General features: G+C 47.0%; 1 protein-coding gene across 1 annotated transcript in view; it reads left to right on the forward strand.

The window, feature by feature from the left end:
• LOC146805527 (lysozyme g-like) overlaps window positions 1-10,099 on the forward strand; it is a 36,762-nt gene extending 26,663 nt beyond the window's left edge. Inside the window, exons 4-6 of the mRNA XM_085622789.1 lie at window positions 771-967; window positions 1,092-1,230; window positions 9,792-10,099. Coding sequence (XP_085478915.1) covers window positions 771-967; window positions 1,092-1,230; window positions 9,792-9,922 — 467 coding nt within the window. The 3' untranslated portion in view covers window positions 9,923-10,099. The remainder of the gene's footprint in view (window positions 1-770; window positions 968-1,091; window positions 1,231-9,791) is intronic.
• The last annotated feature ends 15,659 nt before the right edge of the window (window positions 10,100-25,758 follow it).

Below are 25,758 nucleotides of genomic sequence, written 5' to 3' on the forward strand. Positions count from 1 at the left end.
TGTGCTGCAGCTCTCCTGAATCCTCTGACGCTTTCGATACCAATGGGCAAGCCTGAGGCAGCAGCAGCTGTGGCCATAACTGCCTGCGCTACAGGCAGTAACCCACTGTGAGCTGCCTATAGAAGTGAGCCAGGCAGTAAAGTCTACCTCCTTTGCTGTGGTAGTAGGGGGTAGGCAGGTGGATTCCACCGGTCGGGAATCTAACAGTGGGATGTGGCAGGCAGGGAGATTTCCTCAATGAAGAGCTGAAAACGTCAGGTAGGCTGGAATAGGATTCCCCCAACTGGAATGTTCCAGATGCAAAGCATGTGCAAAGAAAGAGGACTGGAAAAGTAACGCCCCCTATGTGTGGTGGATGTTGGCATAGATAAGGCAGGAAACATACCCAGGAGTAAGCTGCTTGTAGAAGGAAGGAGAGAGTTGCCAGTTGAATGGAGCCGGTATGTAGCTTTCCAAAGAAGGAGCTGATGTTGGCGGAAAGCTGGCAGGAAACATGGCCTAATAGGCCACTGCAGGCGATGGGAATGAAAATGGGTAGTGGGACTCACCTTCGAGTAACCTTCCCTGACTCCCTTGCACATCCCAAAGCATGCAGCCATACGCTGGACATGGTTTTAGCGAATGCTGGTGCAGTCACTATCATGGGGTAATTGACTGTTCCATGTTTTCATGCTCCTCCCATTGGATCAGGAAATCTGCCTCAGGAAAATGTCAATGAGCAAACAAAATTGCCAACAATAATCGTTTCTATTTTACTTTCTTGACCACAGGGGTCCGTGCATCCCGCCAGATGGCAGCGACTGACCTCGGAAAGATGAACAAATTCAAAGCAAAGATGGTGGCGGCTGGCAAGAACTTGTGCGTGGATCCGGCTCTAATTGCTGCAATCGCATCTCGCGAATCCCGTGCCGGCTCTGCCCTGAGGAACGGATTCGGGGATGGAGGAAATGGATTTGGTTTAATGCAGGTCAGTAATTAAAGCAGCACTGAGAGGGGATCCAATATGTATCCCTTTTTGAGCATCTAGTCACAAAAAAATTATCTAAACTGGTCATACAGATATATAGTGCCAATGTTGCTTTGCATTTTAGGTTGACAAACGCTACCACAAAATCAGAGGTGCTTGGGACAGTCAAGAACACATTACCCAGGCTACAGAGATTCTTGTCAGCATGATCAAGGCAATCACTAAGAAGTTTCCGAAGTGGTCTGTGGAGCAGAAATTGAAAGGTCTGTATCAATATATAAAGACTTGCATCTCCACTGCTCACCTTCAGCCTCACTCCAAATCTGCTACCCACTTCTGGAATCTAGGAGTGAGAACTTTCATGAAATGTGTATTTCCTAAGGAATAAGGTCAACACCAACCCTCCAATATGAAAGGCATTTTTCCTTTGTGTTGTGGCGCAATAATTTTTCCAGATCCTGAGGCAGTGATTGGTTGCAGTACATTTGGTGCCTCATTTACGATGTTTTGGCGCAGGGCAACACTGCGACGAATCTTACTGCGCTGCCCTGCATCAAAAGAAAAGTGCAGGAATGCACCCTATCTATGAGATACAGAGCATTCCTGTTCTTTTCCCCTGCGCTGGCGCACAATGGGCTGCCATGCACCAATGCAGGCACCCTTGCACCATGTTCCAAGGGTGCCTGCGTCGCGGAGATGATTGATTTGGTGCAGAAAAGGACACCTTTATGCACAAAATCAATCAATGGAGGCAATTTCCTCCTTCTATGTGTGCTGCAGAATGCAGCACACATAGAAAGAGGAAAAGCAAGTAGAAATAATCACAATTCTCCTCGTTGCCCCTCCCTAACGCAACCCCTGGGGAATGCTTCAGATTCCATGGGTGTTGCGTGGTAACACTCACATCAATACCCATGGAACGCCCCTTTCACGCAGTGTTCTGAGTGAAAGGGGCACGTATTTACAAGGCCATGAAAAGCCACATAAAGTGGCTTTGTGTGGCCTTGTAAATATGCTGCTGCACAATAAGCCACCGGAGCATCAAAAAAATGGCACGCCGGAGGCGCAAAAGCGCCGCTAGGGCCTCGTAAATGAGCATGGATGAGACAGCAGTTGAGACACATTTCCTAATAATGGCCTAATGCTGCTGACTTGCCCCACACTAGCACAGGTTGCCTAACACCATGCACATACCTTTACACCATTGGGGATCAGGTATTGGTATGATGTCTAACATAGGTTTTGTACTGAGAGCACACCTTTCCCGTACAAAATACTATGCCTAGACAATTTCTATAATTTTATGGATGTGTTGATGTGTTCTGTACAGTGCTTCACACATGCAATATGCAAAATGTTTGGAGAAATAAAAACATTTCTCCAAGTTTCCAACTGCCTCACAGATGCATTATTTTGTACACAAAGCCTGGCCTGGTTGCCTTAGTAGATTGGGCTTAGTGTCAAAGCCCATAGGTGCTTGTGCTGCAATGGTCACTTCCCACCTATGTAACATCCCTTGATGTAAAGTGGTGCGAAGCAGTGTAAAATGCTATTTGACGTCAGAAAAGGGTCTCTTTCCAGTGCTGTGAAGTAAACCCCTTTCCAGACTTTGCACCACTGTACCTTCCTTAGAGTGCCTTTGTGCAGTGGCACATGAGCATAGTAAATGTTCCCCATGCTTACACACTCATCATGACTACTTTCAACTGATGTCTGCAGTCAGTGCATTTTGTCCCTATCTGCAGCTAGTCTTGCCCTGTGATGTGAAGACATCCTGCTGCCCGGCCAGACAAACTTCAACTCCTCAACTCCTCACAGAATTTAAGGCTCACAACTTCTGCTTTACCCAGGCAGGAGCACACAGTTTATAGGCACAATACCTGCAATTTGTTTTACTGTTTGCCATTCTGAAACAGCTAAGATCTGGTAAGTGAAAAATAATTCCTGTAAAATGTATTGTTTAGTTACATCACAAAATAAAACAGTGGACTGAGTGCTGAAACTTTTCAAAACTCAATTCCAGTCACAAATTTGGATTTAATCCATCGTTATTTTTCTAGCCACATCACCTCAGTTTGGACCCAGCCATATGCAAATCAGTCATGACCCTTTACCCCATGGTAAAAGTCCAGCCCGAACTGCCCCGCCAGATCCTCCCTGGACTGGAAACAAGCATCCTGGGACCGGTCCCAGGGTATCACCCCTCACCAGCCATGCTACCTTGAATCCAGTGCTACAGCTAGCAAGTACCCACATCTGAGCATACCCTTAGCCACTTAGGGTGCACAGAGCAACACCACCAAATATTATAATGGTTGGAGTGTAGAAACTTTTTAAACACTCACCCCCAGTCACAGATCTGGGTTTAATGCATCGATATTTTGCTCGCCACGTCATCTCAGTTTGGACCCAGTCATATGCAAATCAGTCTTGACCCAGCTCCCCATGGGAGCAATCCAGCTCCAACTGCCAAGCTAGGTCCTCCCTGGACCGGAAACAAGAATCCTGGGACTGGTTTCAGGCTATCACCCCTCATCAGCCAGCCTCATCATCTTGTAGTATTTACCAGGATTCTTTAGTAACAGGGCAATTATCTGTCTATTTGCTTTAATCATCATTCTGGAATGATTTAGAGAACACTCAGGTACTTTTTAATTGATTTCTTCGTACATTATTGCTTGTTTAGGTTTATGTTTCAGGAAACAAAAAATACCAGGTTTGACTGCTTTTCCAGATGTTTGTACTGACCTGGACATAAAAATACAGGTCAGGCTTGTGAAACCCCTAACACCCAAGTGAGCATCCCATGCATTAGCTCTTTTACTCTTTTACTCACAACAGCCTTTCAGCTTGCTCTGACTATACATAGTGTCCTTTGCTGTGTTTTCTGTAAGTAGAGTAAGGAGCTGCACACTTAATGCATCATCTTTCGTAACTGCAGTGAACACTATGGATCCTTTCTAAGACTTAGGAACAGTGTCAGACTGGGACAGAAAAGAGGCCCATGCCAGAGGCATTTTAAGGCAATGGCAGAGTGGGCTTTGGCCCAGGGCCCCAGCATTTCAGGGGGCCCTGATAGAGCCAGCTTTGTTCTGCAGTGAGTCTTGCCCTGGTGTCACTGAATACATCTTTAAACAGATTGGTTTGAATACCGTTTTCCTTTAATTTATTTTAGTGTGGGTTATATATGAGAGTCTATTACAAGATATTTTGTAGAGAAATGCTGTGTTTATGTTTCCTGCAATGTCCATAAAAAGTTTCTAATAGATCAAAACAGGACCTCAGAAATGAGAAATGGGAGAGTGTCACAGAGATTATTTGCAGTCATATTAGTGAGCTGCTGCTATGTTACAAAATTGAAATCACATTGTCATTATGACTGAATATTAGATGTAAACACATTTAGAATTCGGACAAGTTTGCCCTTGCACTGTCAGTGACCTGGCCAAAGGGTGCATGAAAGAGCTGAAATTCGATTATGAATTCAAAGCTATTCCAAGCAGCGGCCCCCAAAATGCATTTGGCCTAGGGTCCCCAAAACCCTTAAGAAGTCCCTGGCCAAAGCACCAAAAAAAAGCAGCCCCTGTTATTGAATTCAATAGCTTAGAAAAGTGAACTTGTAAAGGCCGGTTGTATAGGTGTCTTGCAAGATATGAAAAAACATGCATTTGTGCATGGTGTAGGCAATGTTTGTGGTTATATCATGGAAATCACCAGTAAAACGGACTCACCGAACCATAAACAGTCCCACTAGCAGCCAAAAAAGCAGCCCACACACTGACCTGTCAGACCAGTCCTTCTGGCACTGCCAGATGTTCCTAAAGACCAATCTGACCCTGCATAGGAATTCCCTGAAGATGTAGGGAATCCCCAGACACTTTAATCGGAGTAAGACCACTATAGTGTCCTTAAAATGGTATGATCCTTTAAGCCTCCTGAGAACAAGGCTGATGGCAGGTATTCTCAAATGTAAGGGTGTGCATTGAGGTGTTAGAAGACAAGTTAACGAATCAGAGCTCCTTACACAGGAAGTAAATTAAGCAAATTTATATTCACCAATGCACCCTTTGTATTAAATAAACCCTCAACATGACAACCACCACTTGGGAAATTGTGGTAAGGCGATCCCAACTTAATCATCAGACCCAAATTCTTCAGAAGTTTTAGTCGCTTGATTACCTTCAGCCAGATAAGATATGAAATTGGAACAAAAGTGTTCGTATTTCGGGTGCATTTGGAGAGCCTGGGTGAACTGTGTTCCTAAAGAAGTCTCAGATATAATGAATTAATATATTACTACCAAATGAGTCCTAAATTAGTTGCCAGAGTTTACAAGATTCCTTAATTATTTGCTAGAATTTAGTGGACTCTCAATTTTTTAGGCACCAAACCTTCTTGGCACTCACTATGCCAGCCAAAGAGGGATAGAACACAAACGATACATATTCAGAGAGCACGTCATGTTTCCAGCAGTCATGTCCAGTGACGGCCGGTGCAGGTAAGAGTGGTGGGAGAAGGTGGGGGTGAGACGACAGACGATGAGGAGGGGAAATAAAATTAAAAAAGAAAAAAATCATTTACCTTGCGCTTGCGGCATTGTCGACTTGGCGATGCGGTGAGGGCAAGGTAAGTGGTTTTCTTTTTATTTCATTTTCCCTCGTCGTCGTTTGTCAAATCCCCCACCATCCCCCCACACTGCCTCACCACTCTTGCCTGCACTGGCCGTCACTGGTCATGTCTTCTCCAATGGTGGTGGACACCAAGCCCAATCTCAGTAAGAAACATCCCTTTGAAATAAGTGCTATCAATGGCATCATGGCAGAGTATCTATAGTTCTGAATGGAAACCCATGTGGAATTTTATCACCTTTTATGAACCACCCACCCTTGTGTCTCCCTTACAGGCTTTGGTAGAATCAATGCAGACTCCCCTATTCACAAAGGGATGGCACTTAAAGGATTGAGGAGCTTTGACACAAATTCTACCAGTATATCAGCAGGCTGAAGTCTTTAATGATGCCCTTCCGCCTTCCTTCCTGCTTCCACTGTCTGGGGCATTCAAAAGGTGGAAACCTCTCCACCCTATCACAGTAATCCATCTAGGAGGAGCAGTGGCTGTGCTGGGTGTCTGTTCTAGGATACATTTTACTGGTCTGCACTGCCGCAGCACAACTCATGTCCACACACACAGTAACCCTGAAAGCTATTATCAAGAAGTTGTAAATCCTTTGTTCTCGCACAGGGGAAATGATAAAATCAGGAGCAAGCGATTAACGCCTTTCTTTTTTAAGTTGTAGTGGGACAAACCACACTGTATATAACAAAAGTATCTCTTCACCAACCACCTAATAACATGTAAGAAATATAATACTCTACACTTCTGTGTTGTTCATTTTTAGGTCTCGCCTTGCTATCGCGTAAGCGATCGCAAAGCGAGACTATAGGAGCTTTTAAAAGTGCTCCCAAAAAGCGGATTGCATTGCTAGCACGCGCACAATCACGCGCTTGGTGCCGCCATGCACTCCGCTTTTTGGGAGCACTTCAAAGGGTTCGCTCCCCCGCCCCCAAGCGAGCACGCGCCACGCTCCGCCGGGCTTGTTTTAATTAACTTCACACGTGGCGCCCATTTCCTAAGCGCCGTGCTTTCAACTTTAAAGCGCCATCTCCCCGTAGGCTGCCCTCCCTCCCACCACCAAACACAGGCTGCCTATGGAACTCTCCTCCCACCCCTGCTGCCAGGTTAAGGAGTTTATCGGTCACCCGGAGTAGACTCTTCCGCTATGTTTTGTTTGCAGCTTGTTTCGAATTGCTAACCTGTATCGTTGTCTGAGATATATGACAAACCGGGTCCCAATCTCCACTTTAATCGCCTGAGCGATGCATTTGTCATCTGAAGAGTTGTGTGCAAGGAAAAACGTCCAGCGTGCAAGACCCGGGCTCGACACGAGTAAGTTTCACAAGTAAGTGAGACAATTATAAACATCGACCTTCAAACCCGTAAGGCGTTAAAACAATTGAACATGCCGGCTTCAAATTCGGAAGCACTTCTGCTGTTGCGGCTGAGGGTGCAGCACCGGAACTCTCCGCCTTACGAAGTTTCACTTCAGTTTCCCGAGATTAAAATTCCACTGCACAGTAACATTTGAATCGAAATGCAACCCAGTCGCTAATAATTTGTAGGACTATAGCATGAGAGCAACATGCTTAATGTATCCCGAACAGTGACCGGAGAGCTGCAGCTCACTTTCAAAAAGAGCAGCATGCACGCAGTGGCAAATGGCGATTTTCTTTTTTTTTTTTAAGCTGTTAAGATCTCTTTGGGGTAGTTCTCCAGTTATGAAGTTGATTCCAAGTTCTACCGGTTGCACATGTATCACAAATGAAATATTTGTCGAAGTAAAATTATCATTTAACATCTACTCACAAACAATGTTGTAAACTAAATAGTCGTATGCGTTATTCAAAAAATCTGAGGTAGTTTTTCCAACCGCCGTGAAACTAGTCATTTTTATTCGTAAAAACGCTCGAAGTGAGTAAGTGCAGGAACACCTGAGTTTGCGCGCCTGACAGTTATCAGACATTGTTTCTCATCACGATCCGTTGTTTCTTTTTTTTATTTCCCTGTAAATAATCACGTCACTTCATACCACGGGTCAATGCAGTTTTAGTGCGTCAAGCATAATACCCACACCCTTGTTTCTGTTCAGCGTGAGTTGCGCTTGCTTGCGCTCTTTGGCTTTACAGGCATAGTTCAAGTCACAGCTTCCTTGGCTCATGTAATAAGCGACTTTTCAACTGTAGCCCCCCCCCCCCATCCATGGTGCCCGCTCTGATCTTCAGTCGCCCGGCAGAACAATCCCAGCCACTAGCAGAGCTTCTGCCACGTCCAATGCTGCATTGGACGCACTTCTTTCCAAAGGTTAAGGTCGTTAATCTTCCGTAGCACCGCTTGAGCCCACTCCCCCAGTCACCCAATCATTAGTGCCATGTTGTCAGTGCATAGGGCCTTGAGGGGCAGGGTGCTCTCTTCATACAGCAATTTGAGGAACTGTGAGAGTGTGTTTTCATGTTCTTATTCGTTTTGCTGCACCTTCTAGATCATGTTAAGCTTTGATTTCAGGTTATTTGATAGACAGTCATGTGCTTCTGAAAAGTAGCTTGGAGTTCTTGACTTGTTAGTGCCTCACCTGTTGGCCCTGTATTCTGCCTCTGTTTTGTTAAGATTTACCGGTATGTATGACAGGAGAAGTCTTCTTTTTTTCCCCATTTGGAGTTTGGACAGGTGTGTTGGTAGCAGAGATAATAACTGAGGTGGGGAAGTTAATGAAGGCTTAAGCCAAATGTCTGGCTCAGCATTTTATATTTTAAGAGCAGAGTCGTTTTCTGCACGACGTGATCTGATCGGTCTTGATAAAACGGGATCACACCACAGAAGGTATTTCTCGTCATCGCCTTCATTTGATGCATGAGTGTGTTGTGGTTTTAATGCTGCTGCATCACATTGAAGGACATGAAGGGGTCACTGCTGGTGTTGTGACTCATGGAGTCAAACACGGCTGGACTCTGATTCAGAATTGCCTGGTAACAGACTATCCTCCTCTTTTCACCCTCGTTCCCTGCCACTCCCAGTGTCTCTCACTGCGGAGCCTTTGCTTCTTAACGGGAGATGAACTGTCTCTTTCATTAGCTCTGTCTAGTCATAAATATGGTTCAAAGAATCCCTTCAAATGGAAAAAACAACACATTTACATGTTCACCCAAAAGGGCCGTTTACATGCCTACCACTCCCTCACTGTAGTGTTTTTTGCTACAAATAACTAATTTGTAAATAATATGAAACGTTATTTGGCACATTTATAACAATTATAAATGGAAGCACAGCTTACAGTGTACTCATTGCATGAACACAAGGGCAAAATGAACATGACAAGTTTTATAGGGTTTGTACATAGATATTTCTGGCTTAATCTCATTTAAAGTTTAATTCCTTTAATTTGCTCGGATAGACTATTTACCTCTCCACGTATACATTTATGGAGGTTTGTTTTGAATATGAAAAATAAACCAAACAATTTCTATCACAAAGCTACACTGTTTTCACTGTACTAGTTTCTTTACATAAGGACTCAATATGGCCATCCTTCCCAAATACACCATTGTCATGTTTCAAATCTAATTTTTAGCGAATTGTTCTTCAATGAGATACTGCATACCTGGTGACTTCACTGAAGTGTGTTTCTCCGAACCCCCCACAGGCTGGCAATTCCTGTAGCTGTTGTCACCTGGAAGAAAGGAGCCCTGCAAACAGCATATCTCCACTAACCTTCAAAAAGCCTTTTAAGACCTAGCTAGTCACAGACAACTCCTATTGACTTTGGCAGTCTCCACTTATAAAGTACTTGATTGCTCCAATGGCATCTTAATGTTACATAAATACACATAACAAAATGACATCCGCTTTTTATGCCACTGCTGTAACCTCTTGTAATGCATTTGACTACAATGCAACTATTTGTGGGCCCTGATGTGCACTGTATCATTTGTAATCCAGTTCTTAAGTATTTTGCACATCTTTTACTGCCAGACTTGCTTCTCATAAGCAAGGACTTTAAGTTCAAAGTGTGTGTTTATGCACTGCTTGCAGGTTTTCAAAACACATAAATAAAAGGCATTGTCATTTACAATGCCAATTGCTCAAACTCTCGCAAATGCGAGACCTATTGCATTGCAAATGCTTGTTTTAATAGTTAGGTCCACATATTAACAAATTCCCAGAAAATGTTTTGTGCTCACTTACATGTTTTCTCTTTTTTTTTAAATGTTAGGTGGAATTGCTGCATATAATGCTGGCCCTGGAAATGTCAGGAACGAAGACGTGGACAGCCGCACCACGGGAAAAGACTATTCAAATGATGTTGTTGCTCGAGCCCAATATTACAGGGAAAAAGGATATTAACAACGTGGATCAGTTTAATCTGCAAAACTCCACAATATACCTCTGTTTAACTTGAAAATGTGTTCAAAAATATGATTTTCAGAATTGATTTTGAAAGCTAAAATTGTGGTGCCAATCATCCCACACAATGTAATCTTTACAAATTAACACACTCAATAAATACATAATCTATCTTCATTACTGGTGTTGTGAACAAGAGAAAAAGAATACCTTCTCTGTTTGTGTCTGCAGTGTCGAAAGGTATTTTAAAAGAATGGCTAAAGGAAAATTTAACCTCCTGGGAAATACATGGAGGTATCACTAGAACCTTGACCCCAAAGTTTCCTTTTCATAATGCCTTTTGACCTGGACAGTCTGCTCCTAGGCGGAGATTCACCAAAATCGATGGTCTTCCAGACGTTCCCTCCTCCCCATTACTTAGAAGGGGATAATAACAAACTATTAGCAGCTGTTGAACAGCAACAAAAAACACATTTTAAAAAAAATTCTAAAATTATGCGAATCTACAGGTAAGTCACTGCTGGAATGGATTCCTTGAGGTTTCTGAAAGTTTTGCATCATTTGTTCATCTTTCCTTCACTTATATGTAGTTTTTTGTGGCAATCATGTTCACAGTGAGAAATTCTGTGTACTCAGCAAATGCAGTACATATATTAAAATAATTTGAGTTCAGTTTTGCTGATTCAGAAAGGATGTGGGGAAACTGGATTTGTGCATTGGCAAAATATTCTATTTCTGTGTATTTAAACTTAATTTCAGCATATCCAAAATGTGAGAAGTTGGCCTGGTATATGCTGTCCATTAATTTAAGTGGGCCCCTTGCACCGGTCCAAACAACCCTTATGGTGATTTAAGAGGTCAACGATAACCTTAGAAAGCTATCCAAGTGGTAGCTGTGGAGAGCAGCCTTCAGGATTAGTCTTGGAGGAATGATTGCAGCTTGTTTTACCAGCATGCAATCTTATTGTATTGGTTAAATGAAAGGAGAATCACACAGTAGTTATAAAAATATGTATTTATTAATACAACACTATCTTTTACAACACAGTATCTCCTACACGGAGATGATCACAAAGCACACATTACTTAAGCACAGAAATGACTGTAAATAGCACTAATACACAGTGGGCCCCGAGGGGACCAAAACATATACTAAGTAAGTGGTCTAAGAACAACTACTCGAGTCAAGACAGTGCCGATAGGACATAGAATTGCTGGGACCCCAAGGAGCCACCCAAGGTGAGTTGATAGGACCCCCACGGAGTGCGTGTGCAGTGTGGAAACACAAATGCTTGCTCCGTACAAGTCTTGGGGAAATTACGGTTGAAGTTTTAGAGTTTAAGGACCCTTCCCGGTGGACTTCGAAGAAACCCTGTGGAAGACAGAAGGTTGGAGAGCCACCGCACCCATAGATACCAAGGTACCTAAGTTACCTTTGCCAGGTGCATAGGTCTAAAGTGGCGTCAGAAATCCCAGTTGTACCCTATAGAGCACTTCGAAGAAGAGCCGCTGCTGGAAGGGAGGAAAGTGTCTGTTGAAATCCAAAGGTGGATTCTTTTTTTTTATAAATCTTTTTATTGCAAGAACAAAATAAAAAGCATTCCAGACAAACGAAAAGTGCAGTGCAGTTTCCAACAATTTCGGCAATCTCATTACAATAGTACACTAATCATCATATCGATTGAATTGGGCATGGCTTTGCCGAGCTGCGAAATGGCCGCGCGCTAGAGCGGCTCCGCCGGCGGAGCTAAATTAATCCTTCATAAGCCGTCATTACTGCCCTGAGTGGGAGCCTGCTGCTGCCTCACTGTTAGGTGAATGCGGTGTCATTACTGGAAAACGATAGCGGGTGCGTCCGGAGCAGGTGGAGAAGACGACGCATCCAAGGCCTGCGCGCGCCTGTAATCTGGGACGCCGGGACCTCTGGTAAACTCGCGGTCCCGAGTGGTGGCTGGGCGGCGCGGCCACGTAAGAGCAGTGATGGGGTGCCTGCAGACGGAAGATATGCCAGCGCCGGATGCCATCTGAGAGCTGCGAGCGAGAGGCGGAAGAGAATCCGGTACAGGAGCCTGGAGGAAGGGTATACGTCGCATCCCAGAGGGGGCGAAGGCCTCCGGCGGCGCTGGTGAGAACGTGGGACCCAAGGGGGCGCCCTGCAACTGCGGCATGGGAGCATTGGTGACAGGCTAACCAGGTCAGCACAAGTGCGGGGGGGGTGAACGGAAACCGCCCCCCGCTGCAGCAGTATAGAGCGGTACTGTCCTCGGGTGGCGGTGATTACGAGAGGGTGACCTCGCCTGGCTGCCAAAGCATAGTTAGGCCATGCATGACCAGGCACGATTGCTGGAGACTGCTGCATTAAAATTTGTCTGGAACTGGTATGTCCAAAGAAAGTGGAAGCGTTGCGGGGTACCGGCTGTTTGCGGTCACCGCGGAGAATATTAGGGGATACCGCGGTGTATGACTGGCACGGTTTAAGGAGGCTGGCTCACAGAATCGGGGCTGCGGTTCTCCACTCATTTGGTGTAAAGGACAAGCAGATCACGATTTAAAGCGAGCTCCATAAAGGGCTGCGGTGGAGGGGGTAATTGCTGATAACAACTAGGAGCCGCTCCGCTCTTGAATTGGCATATGTAGTTGCTCACCAGCAGTGCAGGCGCTAGGACTACAGGGGCCGGATACCACTGCGAAGCATTTTTGGGGGCCCTGGTGCACAGAAGGGACGGCCCCTGACTCAGGCTGACGTCGCTGGACATTGCCTGCAACAGCTCGGTAGTGCAGAGGGGGACCGTGCAGGACGGCAGATGGCGATGGTTCAGTGAAGCGTCGGCAGTGGGGAGTGTTGTGTAAGGCAAAGTGGAGCCACCCTGCGAGCGCCCTATAGGGTCGCTGCAACGGAGAGGTGCATACTTGCCATGCTGATCTACAGAAGGGGTAGCCGTAAATGGTGACATTCATAGCTGTGCAATGATTCTTTGAGGAGGTGACCAGTGGCTGGCGCGCAGTGTCACACACCCGGCAGCAGCGTCCCCAGCAGACGAGCAGCTTGCTCGCAGCAGTTATCATTGGAAGGTGCCAAGGGTTGGCCGAAATGGGGAAACCGGATACGAGGCAGCCCAGGCTCACTTTTGACAAGAAAGCCACCAGAACGACAGACGGTGAGACTAGCCAGCAGAGTCAGGTGAAGGAGGGTGCCACTTCGGTGCCACCAGCAGAGGACATTCGATCCATGTTAAAGGACCTCAAGGCAAGTCTTCAAGGTCTCGACTCCAAAATGGACTCCCTTGCAGAGCGAATGGACCGGATAACACAGAGGATGGACAAGCAGGAAGGTCGAATGGGAGTGTTGGAAACTAGAGTCACGGAGACGTAAGAGGGGCAGACGGAAATAGACAAAAAACTGTGAAATGGATGGAGTGCTTCAGGTAATCAGGTCAAAGAATGAGGATTTGGAAGCAAGATTAAGGAGAAACAACGTACGAATTACCGGCATATCGGAAACTACAGACATTTAGAACATGGAACGATACGTAGAGGCCATGATGAAAGAGCTCTTTGGCCCTGCCTTGTCCCCCATGTTCTTAATTGAGCGAGCTCACAGAACATTAGGCCCTAGGCCGAGACCAGGTGCACCGCTGAGACCTATCCTGGCCAGAATCCTTAACTATAGGGATCGGGATGCGATCCTTCGAGCAGCGCGGGAGAAAGGGGACATGCAATACGATGGCAACACCATTGCTAGGTACCCAGACTTCACGTTGCAAGTCCAGGCGGCCCGAAGGGAGTTTCTGCCAGCGAAAAAGATTTTCCAGCAGATTGGAACTAGGTACTCGCTGATATATCCAGCCAAGTTGAGCGTACAAGGCCCTGGTAAGCCCGCCTTCTACACAGATGCGAAGGCTGCTCTGTCGTATGCAAAACAGCTGGCCAAGGAGCAGAGAGAAAAGCCGCAGCCAGAAGCTCCACATGCAGCAAACAATCTGAGCGATAATGACTGAGGGCACCGGACTGCTACACCGTTGGGGCATATAAGTCCATGACTTTGCGATATTGTATTGAGATGGTTGAATTGACGGGGCGCTCATTGAATGTAGAATCTACTAGATAGGGTTATTAAGGTCTCTGGTGACGCTGGGGCTATCCCAGTGCGCATGCTGACACAGGCACGTAACCATTATGGCTTCATGACTTGGGGCAGTCAGTGAAAAGCTCGGCCACCCTGCCAAGAGTGCAGGGGTGTAATGCCGGCGGACCTGCGTTCCCCATGGGATGATTCCCTTAGGGCTCCTAATATGGGGCTATTGTTTGCAAGTTTGGGGAATGGGGGGGGGGAGTCACAACCTGAATGGGGGGGTTGGTGTGGGATGGAAAGGGGGAAAAGGGAAAGTTATTTTTTGGGTATCTGCTAAGTGATAAGTACACACTCAGAGGTCGATGGTGCTTGAAAAGAGAGGTAAAGACTGCAGATGGACACCGCCTGGATGCTGGTACCAATAGCACTAGGCTGGAGGTACTTTGCGAGGTGGATCCGGGGGGCCCGTTGTCTATTGTAGGTTGTTGGTGTGCCTGATCTCTGATGCAATGATGTCACATCTACAATGTATTACTTGGAATGTTAGAGGTTTGAATGATCGCCGGAAGGCGAGACTGGTCCTTTCATATCTCGCTAGACATGGAGCGAACATATGTCTGCTGCAAGAAACACACCTGATGGACAGCACTGCGGGTATGCTTAGACTCAAAAGATGGGGGGAGGTAGTGTCCGGGGGATACTCTAACTATTCACAAGGAGTGGCTGTACTGCTGCGCAGGGGTCTGCACTGGCGCACACATCGCACAGTGATAGATAAGGAAGGACGATACATCCTGCTGCAGGGTACACTGTACAACACACCCACGATGATCATAAACACCTATGGCCCCAATACAGATGACCCGGATTTCTTCCAGTGTATCGGGCACATGATGCAAACATTTAATAACACTTCGGTCATATGAGGGGGGCGACTTCAATGTGGTCCTCTTGGACGTAGCCGACAGGCAGGGTGCATCACGTGAGCACCACCCGAGAGCAACGGCGCTGTTGCACGATATTATAGCTGATATGCAATTAGTAGACTCCTGGAGATTGTTACACCCCACACTTAGAGAGGGCACATGTGTGACACACTATCACAGCACCTGGTCGAGGTTAGACTTCTGGTTGTTGTCTAGGGATATGCACATTTGGGTAACGGAGGTTGAGCATCTCCCGCGTACATTTTCAGACCATGCACCTGTACAGCTGACATTTAAAGCACCAGGTCCATATGTAGCTCCGTTCAGTTGGAGATTTCCCTCTGGGGCATTGCAGGACCAAGTTTTTAGAGAAGAATTGCGGGGGAAGAAGAGAAGATTACTTCGCACTAAATTAGGGCACCGTGGGATCACCTGGCACTGTATGGGAAGCATTTAAAGCTGTGATACGAGGTGACTGTATAGCACTCAAAACAGGGGTACTTAAAGACATACGTACCACACTGCGGAGACTGGAGCTGGAGATTGGAGAGCTGGAGCGAACGCAGGCCTGCACCCCAAATCCTACTAGTATGGCGAAGCTCCGGTCTAAAATGTCAGAATATCAGGCGGAAGCGGAGAGAGAAACAGCGTACCTATATTAAAATGCACAGGCAAGGCGTTATGGAGAGGGAGACAGAGCTGGGAAAACACTAGCGGGACTACTTAAACCACCTAGGGGAGCGGATTACATTACTGAAATAACTACGGAGGACGGGGAGATGGTTAGGTCACCGCCAGAAATTTTGAATACGATTGAATACAGAGTATAATTACCATCAGTGGTGCGTCGATATCAGGATATCCCGCGTATTTATCAAGGAAACCGGCACCACTGTAAGTATACAATCCCTAACCCGCATAGCCTTGCTCCAGCCCCACTGTCACTTAATTTGAATAATGCCCGTGCTTCCTTTCCCCAGTGAGCCGTGATCTGGACGGTTTCCTTGATAAATACGCGGGATATCCTGATATCGACGCAACACTGATGGTAATTATACGCTGCCCCCTTCTCTCACGCCCAATCTGCCCTGAATGCACTATACTTATGATTGTTAAACTTCCCCATAGGTCTTAATCTTTCTCTACCTGAATTACCTTCCCCGCTTTATGGACCAGCCTTGGTAATACCTTTTTCCTCTAATGCAAATGCGCCGTTTACACCAGATTAATCATTATATAGACAACTGTGTACCCAGCACCATTAAGTCTTCGCTAATGCACCGGTCAACTTTGACCCTTTCACCTCTATTCTAAATATTGTCTCGCACTGCGCCAAATGTAACGATCTGGGTTTTAATTCACCTGGTTCCCCTATTGTTCCCAAATGGAACTTTGGTTTTTAATATCTTCCCGCACTACGCCGTCTTTTTTTTAAACATGGTGATAGCTCCTATTCTAGTTTTTTGCCGCCTACGCCGAGCACCGGTCACAGTCCCTAAGCACACTTCACTATCTAAATATAGTGACTGCACCATTGTTTAGTGCACAGTATGACATCGTTGTTCTAGCACTAAGCATGCCTGAAAAGAACGGTCCGTTTGGTGCAAACCGTATCACTAATTTTATCCATGTCACTTCTGTTCTAAATTAACATTCCTGGCCTCGTATTTACAGTGTTTTTCCCTTCTCTCCCTTATTTTTTCCCAACAAATGTTGTTTGTATGTAGCATGAAAGGCAAATTGTTTATAATTCCAAGACAAACATGATTTATATATTTGTCCTGAAGATGATGCCATTTATTTTGTTTTTCGGCATCGAAACGTCGTCGACACAATAGGATCATATGTACTGAATATGCTTGTGAATGCTATGTACAATGGTTACTCAAATTATAATCAAGTCTGTTCACTGATTATAAGTATACAGACCGATTTGCTCGCTGTTGCCTATATTTGTTGTTTTGTCTTGTTCACTGTAGGTCACGGGCTGTGCCCCCTTGACATTACTTTCTGATTTTGTGCATCGCCAAATAAATTCCTGTCCGGCTGGACAAAGGACATAAATACTATTTAGTTTGTGTCTATCCTTATCTTAATCCCCCATCTACTAGGGTCCACTGTTTTTTGTAATAAGTTAACGCCCAAGGTCCCTAGTGTATTACCTTCGGGTTCCCTTGTCTCTCATAACCTTACACGAATCCTGTGGCACGGGTACGAATAAATGGACAGATGTTGGCACCCTTCGCCATAACCAGGGGAACGAGACAGGGCTGCCCACTGTCGCCACTGTTGTTCGCTATTGCCACGGAACCATTGGCGGCTCGGCTCTGCCAACACCACGTGCAAAGAAGCATTGGGTTCACGTCCATAGGACTGCTGATCTCAATGTATGCCGATGAAATGATTATATACCTCACAAATCCCAGGGACAATTTTGTGGAAGTCATGCGAGAGATTGTTCGTTATGGTGGCCTCACAGGCATACAGGTGAACTGGTCCAAGTCCCTGATATTTCCGCTCACTGACAGCACCACCCAAATCGACACGGAATACCCGATACAGTGGGCAAGTGAAGAAGTCAAATATTTAGGAATATGGGTGAGCAGATCGGTGCAGGACATATGGCTGGCAAACTATGGGAGTGTGATGGACTGGATAGAGTGCAAAATACAGAAATGGAAGCACCTCCCGTTGTCATTAATGGGGCGAATAGCCATCATTAAAATGGTGATTTTCCCTAAACTTCTATATTTGTTAGTGAACATGCCCCTACAATAGCAGCATGGGTAAATACTGTGGTCTATTATAAAGACCAGCTGTCGCACTATTGGGAGTTAATGCCCAACAGATCTAGGCTGGCAGATATTTGGAAACCATTTGTGGCCTGGCTGGAGGTGGGGGGCTCAGACCTACAAAAGGGATAAAAAGAGAGGCACTGGCAGTATCGCAATAAAATGGGATCATAGATCAATTCCTGCAGGGTGTATTGCACATTGGGAGAGGCAAGGTGAGAACCTCTTTCAGATCGGAGGCATTTGGGGGAATACGGGAGCCCGTCGGATCGGGACAGCCAAGTGGACCACACGACATGCTGAGTGATATCATAGATATTAAGGGTAAGGCAGAGGGGGTGGGGGGAGGAGAGGGTAGTTGTTTTGTTTAGGTTTACTAAGTACGACCATGCGTCATCAGCTGTAATGAGATGATGAATGAACATAGCGGACGTTGCACTGCTGTTCTGTTGCATTGCTGACGGCCCCCTGGGTTGTAGGCATGCAAGCTGTGTACTGATAGCAATGCTGATGCCAGAAACAAGCTGCCGGCCTCCGGGTTGTGGGCAAACAGCTGTGTCAACCTAATTGTTTCAAGGTAAATAAAAAAATAAAAAACAATCATCATATCGATTAACAGAGTCTACAATGTAATCGCTTGCTTCATACTTCCCATCGTATACCAAACATTACTAAACTTCGTGGTCTGCTGACATTGGGGGAGTATCGCTGAGAGGAGTGCATATCAACCCTCTGCTTACATTCCAAGGACCCCAGATTCTAGTCCATTTTTGTGGGCATCCACTGCTCTTATATATAACCCTCTCCGCTTGCATGCACCAATCCATGTCCGATTTCCAGTCTCCGAACCTTGGCCACTCCTTTCCATGTTCTGGCTATATTGCGTTTTGCCACCATACAACTCAGGGAGACCCACAACCTTTCAGTTCTCAACAAGTCAGTAGCCTCCCAGATGTTAGGAAGACAAATCCGGGGGGGAAACATCGAGGGGTTTATGACAAGTTTGATACAGCGCTGATAAGACCTTTCCCCAGTATTTCTGAAGGATCGGGCATTCCCACCATTGGTGTAAGGAAATGCCGGTATGTCCACATCCTCTGGGACAAGCGTGGGAGCCCAGAACCCCCATCTTGACAAACACTGAGCTGGTGTAATAGGCTCTGTGTGATAGTTTAAGTTGGATGAGTTTGAAACGAGATCGGATCGCCATCTCATGGGGAGCGGCCAGGGCCTCCTGCCAGTCTTCGTCGCTAATATCTCTGACATCATCTACCAATTTTGCGCAAGTTTTACCTAAGGTATCCGGCGTTTTATTAAGTATTTTGCGATATGTCAATGAAATGTCTTTTTACTGGAGGTAGTTGTCTAATAGTCTGTCCTCTAAGGGCGAGGAGACCGGCAGGTCAATCCCCTTGGGTATAGCTCTTAGTGGGCCTGGAGGTAGTGAAAAGTTTTACTGACTTGCAGTTGATAGTCCCACTGAAGGTCACTGAACGGGATCACCCTACTTCCAACCCATAAGTCACCAACTCTCGAGAGGCCTATTGGGTCCCACTTATCAAATCCTGGCTGTTTTGATAACACACCCAGCTGATACACTTCAAGCAAAGGAGTGACTTGAGTGATTTTAACTTTCCACGCGAGGGCGGCTGTCGCCTTGTGCCATATAGCAATTGTGGTGGAAGTTGGAGTGTGTTTGGCCATATGTTTTCCCCTCCATAGATTGCCCTGGAATAATTACCGGGGAGCATGTTATGCCTGTCCAGCTTATAGGCGGGGTCTATAACGAGTCAGTGCACCCAATGATTAAAAACCACTAGCTGCAAGGCCCAGTAATAGCTTCTAATGGCATGCAGGGCGATACCTCCTTCATACCAACTTTTTGTAAGTTTGGCCAGGTCTCCCATTGTCCCAGAGCAAGGCACATACCTCAGATTAAATAGCGTGAAACTAGTGGGATGGTACCAAATTGGGTCTGTTTTGTAGGGCATAGAGAAAACGGGGGAGCGCCATCATCTTATAGAGGGTAGCCCTGCCTAGTAAAGTGAGGGTTAGTGTTTTCCAGTGTTGCACGTCAGCATGAAAGCAACGCAGAGGCGGAGCAAGATTTCGGTTGTGGAAAACTGTAAAGTTGACAGTAATGTATATTCCCAAATACAGAAAACCGTCTGTGACTATCTTGGCCTCACAGCCTGTGGGTAGAGTTGGATGCTCCCCGCTCAGAACATAGTCCAAGGATTTGTCCCAATTATTAGTATAGCCAGAGTATTTTTAAAATAGGCCAAATATATGCAGTACACAGTGAATAAAACAGGGCTCTGGCCAAATAGAGCAAAATATCGTCGTCCTACAGGGAGATTTTATTCATCCAGTCTACCGACCAATTGAGGCCTCTGACAAGGGGGTCACCCCTAATCCAGAGTGCCAGGGGCTCCAGGGCCAAAGCGAAGAGCAAAGGCGAAAGGGGACAACCCTGCGTCGTACCTTTCTGCAATGCAAATTTTGCTGACCGCCTTCCATTCACTGTGATTTAGGCTAGCGGCATCAAATAAAGGAGACACACCCAGAACAAAAACCAATCTCCAAACCCGTATCTTTCAAGTGCGGCAAATAAGAAGGGCCACTCAATCATGTTGAATGCCATTTTCACATCTAAAGGCATAATCACTGAGTCCTCCTGGATCGTGGAGGCTCTACCCAGGACTCCATTAAGGCGTCGGAGATTCAGCGCAGTTTTCCTAGCCGGCATAAAACCGGATTGGTCCAGGTGTATCAGTTTGTGAAGATAAGGTTAAAGACTCCGAGCCAGAATTTTAGCTAGTATTTTGACTTCTGAGTCTAGGAGGGAAATAGGCCTGTACAAGCTACACTGCTCGTGGGGTTTACCCTTTTTGTGTATGGCGACAATGTTGGCTAGTCTCTGCGTTTCGGGCAAGACGCCCCTGTCACACTCTCATCGTACATCTGTATGAGGTATAGGGCAATCGTAGAGGCATTAGATTAGTAGAGTTCAATTGGAAGGCCACTGTGGCCCATGGTCTTTCCGGACTGCAAGGCGCCAATCACCTTGGACACCTCCTCGTTTGTCAAGGCTGTATCTAGATCTTTTACATCCTTGGGTTCTAGAACAGGAAGTTGCGGAGTGGCTAGCAATTTAGTCACATCTGCGTGAGTGAGGGCCTGAGTAGCAGTGTAGACCCACTCAAAGTGGTTGGCAAATGCTCCCGCAATCCCTGCTTTGTCCTGCACTTTTGCGCCATCTTGGTCTATAATCTATGTCACCCACCAGTTGGCCACCTCCCGCATATCTAACCAAGCTAACAGCTTGCTAGCCTTATACCAATATTATATACACGATGCTGAGTAGCCCAATAGTGGGCCTTAGCTGCATCTTCAGTGATGTTTATATACTCTGTTTGCTTCATGGACAATTTGTGTGTTATCTGGAGTGTCTGACATCACAAGATCATGTTCGAAAAGGGCAATCTCGCTTTCTATCTCTTCCAGTTGTTTTAATTTTACTTTTCTATGTCCTGCTACCGCTGCCACCCTGCTACCTCGGATCGCCGTTTCATATGCCTCCCACAGCGTCACAGCTAAATCAACAGAACCATCATTCTCGGTGAGATAGTTATTAGTGGTCTCTGTCAATTTGTCCTTGATCGCAGGCACCTTGAGGTACCAAGGGTTAAGAACCATTTCATGATGTGTGGGGGGAGCGCCTCCATAGTACGCCACCAACGGGGAATGGTCCAAGATGCCCCTGGGAAGGAAGGAGATTTCTCCGATTTTGGGGACTTGGGTGGCTTTCCAGAAGACGTAGTCTATGAGGGACATGCTACCGTGGACCCCGGAGAGGAAGGTGTATTGTTTGATCATAGGGTTGCACACCCTCCAGACATCTCTCAGGCTCAAAGCTCCACAAAAATTCTCCAGTAGCATCCAGGGTGGTTCCACTCACCTGGGCGGCTGTCGGCCTCGGTCCCTGTTGAGTGCTGCGTTACAGTCACCCCTATCAATACATCACCCTCTGGCAGGTTTAATATATGCGGGCCCAGGTCAGTCAGAGTAGGGGAGTGAAGTCTGGGAGGCACATACAGGGAAGTCACATTAAGGGACCTATCCTCCCATTGGCCCGAGACCGTGATAAATCTGCTGAGTGGATCGCGAGTAACCTTATGTACCTGGAAAGGGAGGGAGTTGCGAACGAGAATACCCACCCCTCTGGACCCTCTAGCTTAGCCGGCGTGGGCCACTGACTCATAGCCCCATCTATTGAGTGCACAGTATAAGGTTCCTTGAATATGAGTTTCTTGTAGTAAAACCAGGTCCGGGGCCTGTCGTTTCAGGTGTTGCAACACTATATCCCGTTTGACTCGATCACCCAAGCCATTTACATTCCAAGAGAGTAGTTTAAGGCGGCTCAGTAACGGCGCCATTTCATGTTCATCCTTCATTGAAGCACGGTGTTAGAGGCCATCTCCCTCGAAGGACCCCGGAGGAGCAACATTGAGGGTCCGTCTTACCGCCCTCCCAAGCGATCGCATCTGAGACATTTCGCACACGATCCCTGGAAATCTATTTCTCACATAGCTGACGACTCAAGGTGCACTAAGAGAAGCAACGCCTAAAAGAATGCATTGAACACACACATTAGGAATACAACTAAACCCTTTGGAACACCCTGGATCCCCCCCCCGCCTCCCTGCAACATGGACGTAGAACTGCCCACCCTCCAATTTTGCAGAGTGCCTGTGTACTCTGAATTAGTGTACATTGTGAAGGGGAATGCTACGCAGCCGAAACTTCCCAACTATAGAGCCCCATTCCCCCATAATCACAACTATGCGAGCCGTGATATAGCGCGCTACAAACAATAATCTAGCTCTGGTGTGCAACCCATAAAGCATCCGTGAGTAGTCCCACACCCAACTACAGCACATAGTATTAAATCTCATGACTTGGTCACTTCTGGCCTGTCATTGCAAATACAACATATTTAAGAAAAATGCAAACATAGGATAAGTCTCTCGAGTATTATAGTCACTCATGACCCGGTGGGGTCAGTCGACATTCATCGCCCCTCCGGCATACAGTGGAACTCCACTGTTCATGGGAGGTAGGCCAAGCGGCAATGTTAGGGTGGTTAGTACCAACAGTCAAACGCCTTCTTCTCGATATTCTTGTTCCTGCATATGACGGGGAGAGTTATGTTTCAGACCACCGGGGGAACTCCAGCCCTCCAGCCCTTCCCAAGCTTCCTCAAGAGTCTGAAAAAAAACAGGACTTCCCCTCTGCTTGCACCCACAGCTTGGCCAGAAAGATCATCGCATATTTCAAGTTTTTGTCGCAGAGGGCCCGCTTCACTTCCAGAAAGGATTTGCCCTTCTGTTGTACTTTTAGTGAAGTGAAGTCTGGAAAAAATGCGATTGTCGAATTTTCAAACTTGAGCAGGGGGCGGCACCTGCGATTTGGAGGATGGTGTCTCTGTCGCGGAAATTGAATATTCTCGCCAAGATGGGACATGGGGGGGGGCGCCCGGCTTTGGGGGGGTCCCCAGGCACTCTATGAGTACGTTCAACTGAGAACTATTGGGACAGGGTTCGGGCTGTAGATGCTTCTGATTCAAGTCTTCAACAAAAAGGTCAGTGGTTTGCCCCTCCGCTCTCTTGGGAACCCCCAAAATATGCATGTTGTTTCTACATGCACGCCCCTCATTATCTTCCAGCTTAGCCTCCAAGTCTGACGTTTGTGTCTGAAGCTGTTTGACCATCGTTTCCAGTGTTTTCATGGATTTTTAGAGCGTTGAGACTGAGTCTTCGGTTGCTTTGACCCTTTCTCCCCTATTGCGTAGGTCAGCATGCATAAGGGTGACTTCGACCGTTACCGTGTCAATGTTTTGCTCCAGCGCCAAGCGGACCCTATGTATGGCTTCCATGACTCCAGCGCCAAGCGGACCCTATGTATGGCTTACATGACATCCACCAGGGTTGGGGCCCCGTTATCCCCCTGTTGCTTTGCTTCATGCTCTGAGTGTTTCTCGACCGTAACCTCAGTTTTGGAGTTGGCAAATTTTGCCAATTTCAGCAGGTGGGTTTGCCTGGACCCTTTCATTGTGACCATTGCATCGAAAACGGCATCTGAAATCAGTTCAAAGCACTTGGGATAGTGGAGTCGAAAGTATACGGGCGGGACGTGCCCACTTGAAAGGAAAAAGTGTTAATGAGTAGTGCCCCACCTCACTACACCGGCCGGTGTTCAGTTCATGCAGTGCCCCCCAAATATGTGCCAAGTCTTGTTGATGCAGCCCCTTGACTTGCACACAAGTGTGTCAGCACCTTATTACCCCTGCTTCTAGTCAGTTATGTTAGGCCTAGGCGATGGTTGTAACACCCAAAACAGTCATTAGCCCCCCAGGCCGCACCGTGGAAAGGGGCTTGCTCCACACCACCTATGTGATGAGAGGGCCTCGGTGTTGGTGGGCCCACAATGAGTGCCCACGGTGTTCCTGCACCAATTAGGATGTCTAGGTGCGTGTTTTCCACTATGGGGGAGGGGATAAACAGCTGGGGCTGCAAATTCGGGCCTCTGGAGGTGGAGAAAGGCCCTGGGCCCCAGATGTCAGGTGCCTGAGAGAGGAGAGAATACAGAGGGGGGGAGGAAATCACAAATCCCCCCCTCAATGTCTGAAGATGCGCCGGTGGTTTGGGAGGCCCTTCGCGGCCTGATGCGTATACCTGAGCCCAACCGGCTACATCGGCTTACCAGCTGTCTGTAGGGAGTCTTCAGAGGCCGCCACCGGAGTCATACCATGAGTGCGTGGGCAGAGCAGAGGCCGCAATCACGCTGGAGGTAAGTGGGGCCGCACAACAAGGGCACGCTCCAGGGCCTGCAGGCCCGTAGTCCCGCAACCGCTGGAGTCTCCTCTGCTCTGCAGTGCATCGCAATGCCGGCTGCGATTCCTCTGCTCGGGGTAAACAGATTTTGGTTGTTCCTTGACCGGGGCGCCCCTGGACATTAGGGAGCACCAGATCAATAGCTGTAGTGGGCTTAACGGATATTTTAGGCAGATGTGGGGGAATCTAACAAATTGACGATTGGAGCTCAACTCCTGTGCGGCCATCTTGGGTGAATGCTGGCCACACACCCCCAAAGGTGGATTCTTGTTGAGAAGTACCTGAGAGCATAGAGGACAGAGTCTGGGTCACTTGGGAGTGACCAGGGGCTCAGTAGACGAATGCCCACCAATGTTGGGTGCTTCAGGTTGCTTGATGGAGTCCTTGACTCTGCAGCTGCTGGGACCAGGAGGCATCGAGGATGACTAGGAGCCAGTTGTGAGCTTTCCCATGAAGGATGTAGAGTGCTGAGGGGTCGGTGTACAGTGGGAGCACCAACAAGCCTTGTCAACAACAACCTGTGCAGAAGGTCAAGACAGTGTAAGATTCGGACCAGCAAGGCCTAAGAGACTCACAACACACAAGAGAGTCAGGGCAAGCCTAGAGCAACAAGGGAAGCCCAAGAAAAGCAGAGTTGGCACTCAATTGAATCCAGAGGCCGGAGTCACAGGAGTCGCAGGAGTCGCAGGAGGACCTCAAGCGATTTCACCAAACAACAGCCCACGGAGCACTCAGTGTGAGGAGGTCAAAGTTCTTGGTAGAAAATGGTACCAGAGGTTGGGGCTATTTGTAACCCAATGCACTTGTTCAGGAAATTCCAACAAGCATATGCACTTGCAAATACACATGGTGCACATGGGTTCTGGTGTTTCAGCCCCCACGAGGGACACTGGCCTCAAACTTGGTAAAAAGCAGTTTGGGCCTCAAGGGATGTAGAAACCAACCTCCTGTGTTGCTATACCCCTTGGAGTCCGTAGAATCTCAGGACCAGCAGACCGGTCAGCAGTGTTGAGGTGCCTGCCAATGCAGGGGAGTGACTCCTTCCCTCCATGTGAGATAATCTTCATTTGACCTTGATGCTCCGCAGGTCCAACATGAACCCTTTATGGTGCACGGGCACAGACGATGCAGCAGACTGAGTGGGAGATGA

This window comes from Triturus cristatus, chromosome 8 (assembly GCF_964204655.1).
Source record: "Triturus cristatus chromosome 8, aTriCri1.1, whole genome shotgun sequence".
Classification (NCBI taxonomy): domain Eukaryota; kingdom Metazoa; phylum Chordata; class Amphibia; order Caudata; family Salamandridae; genus Triturus; species Triturus cristatus.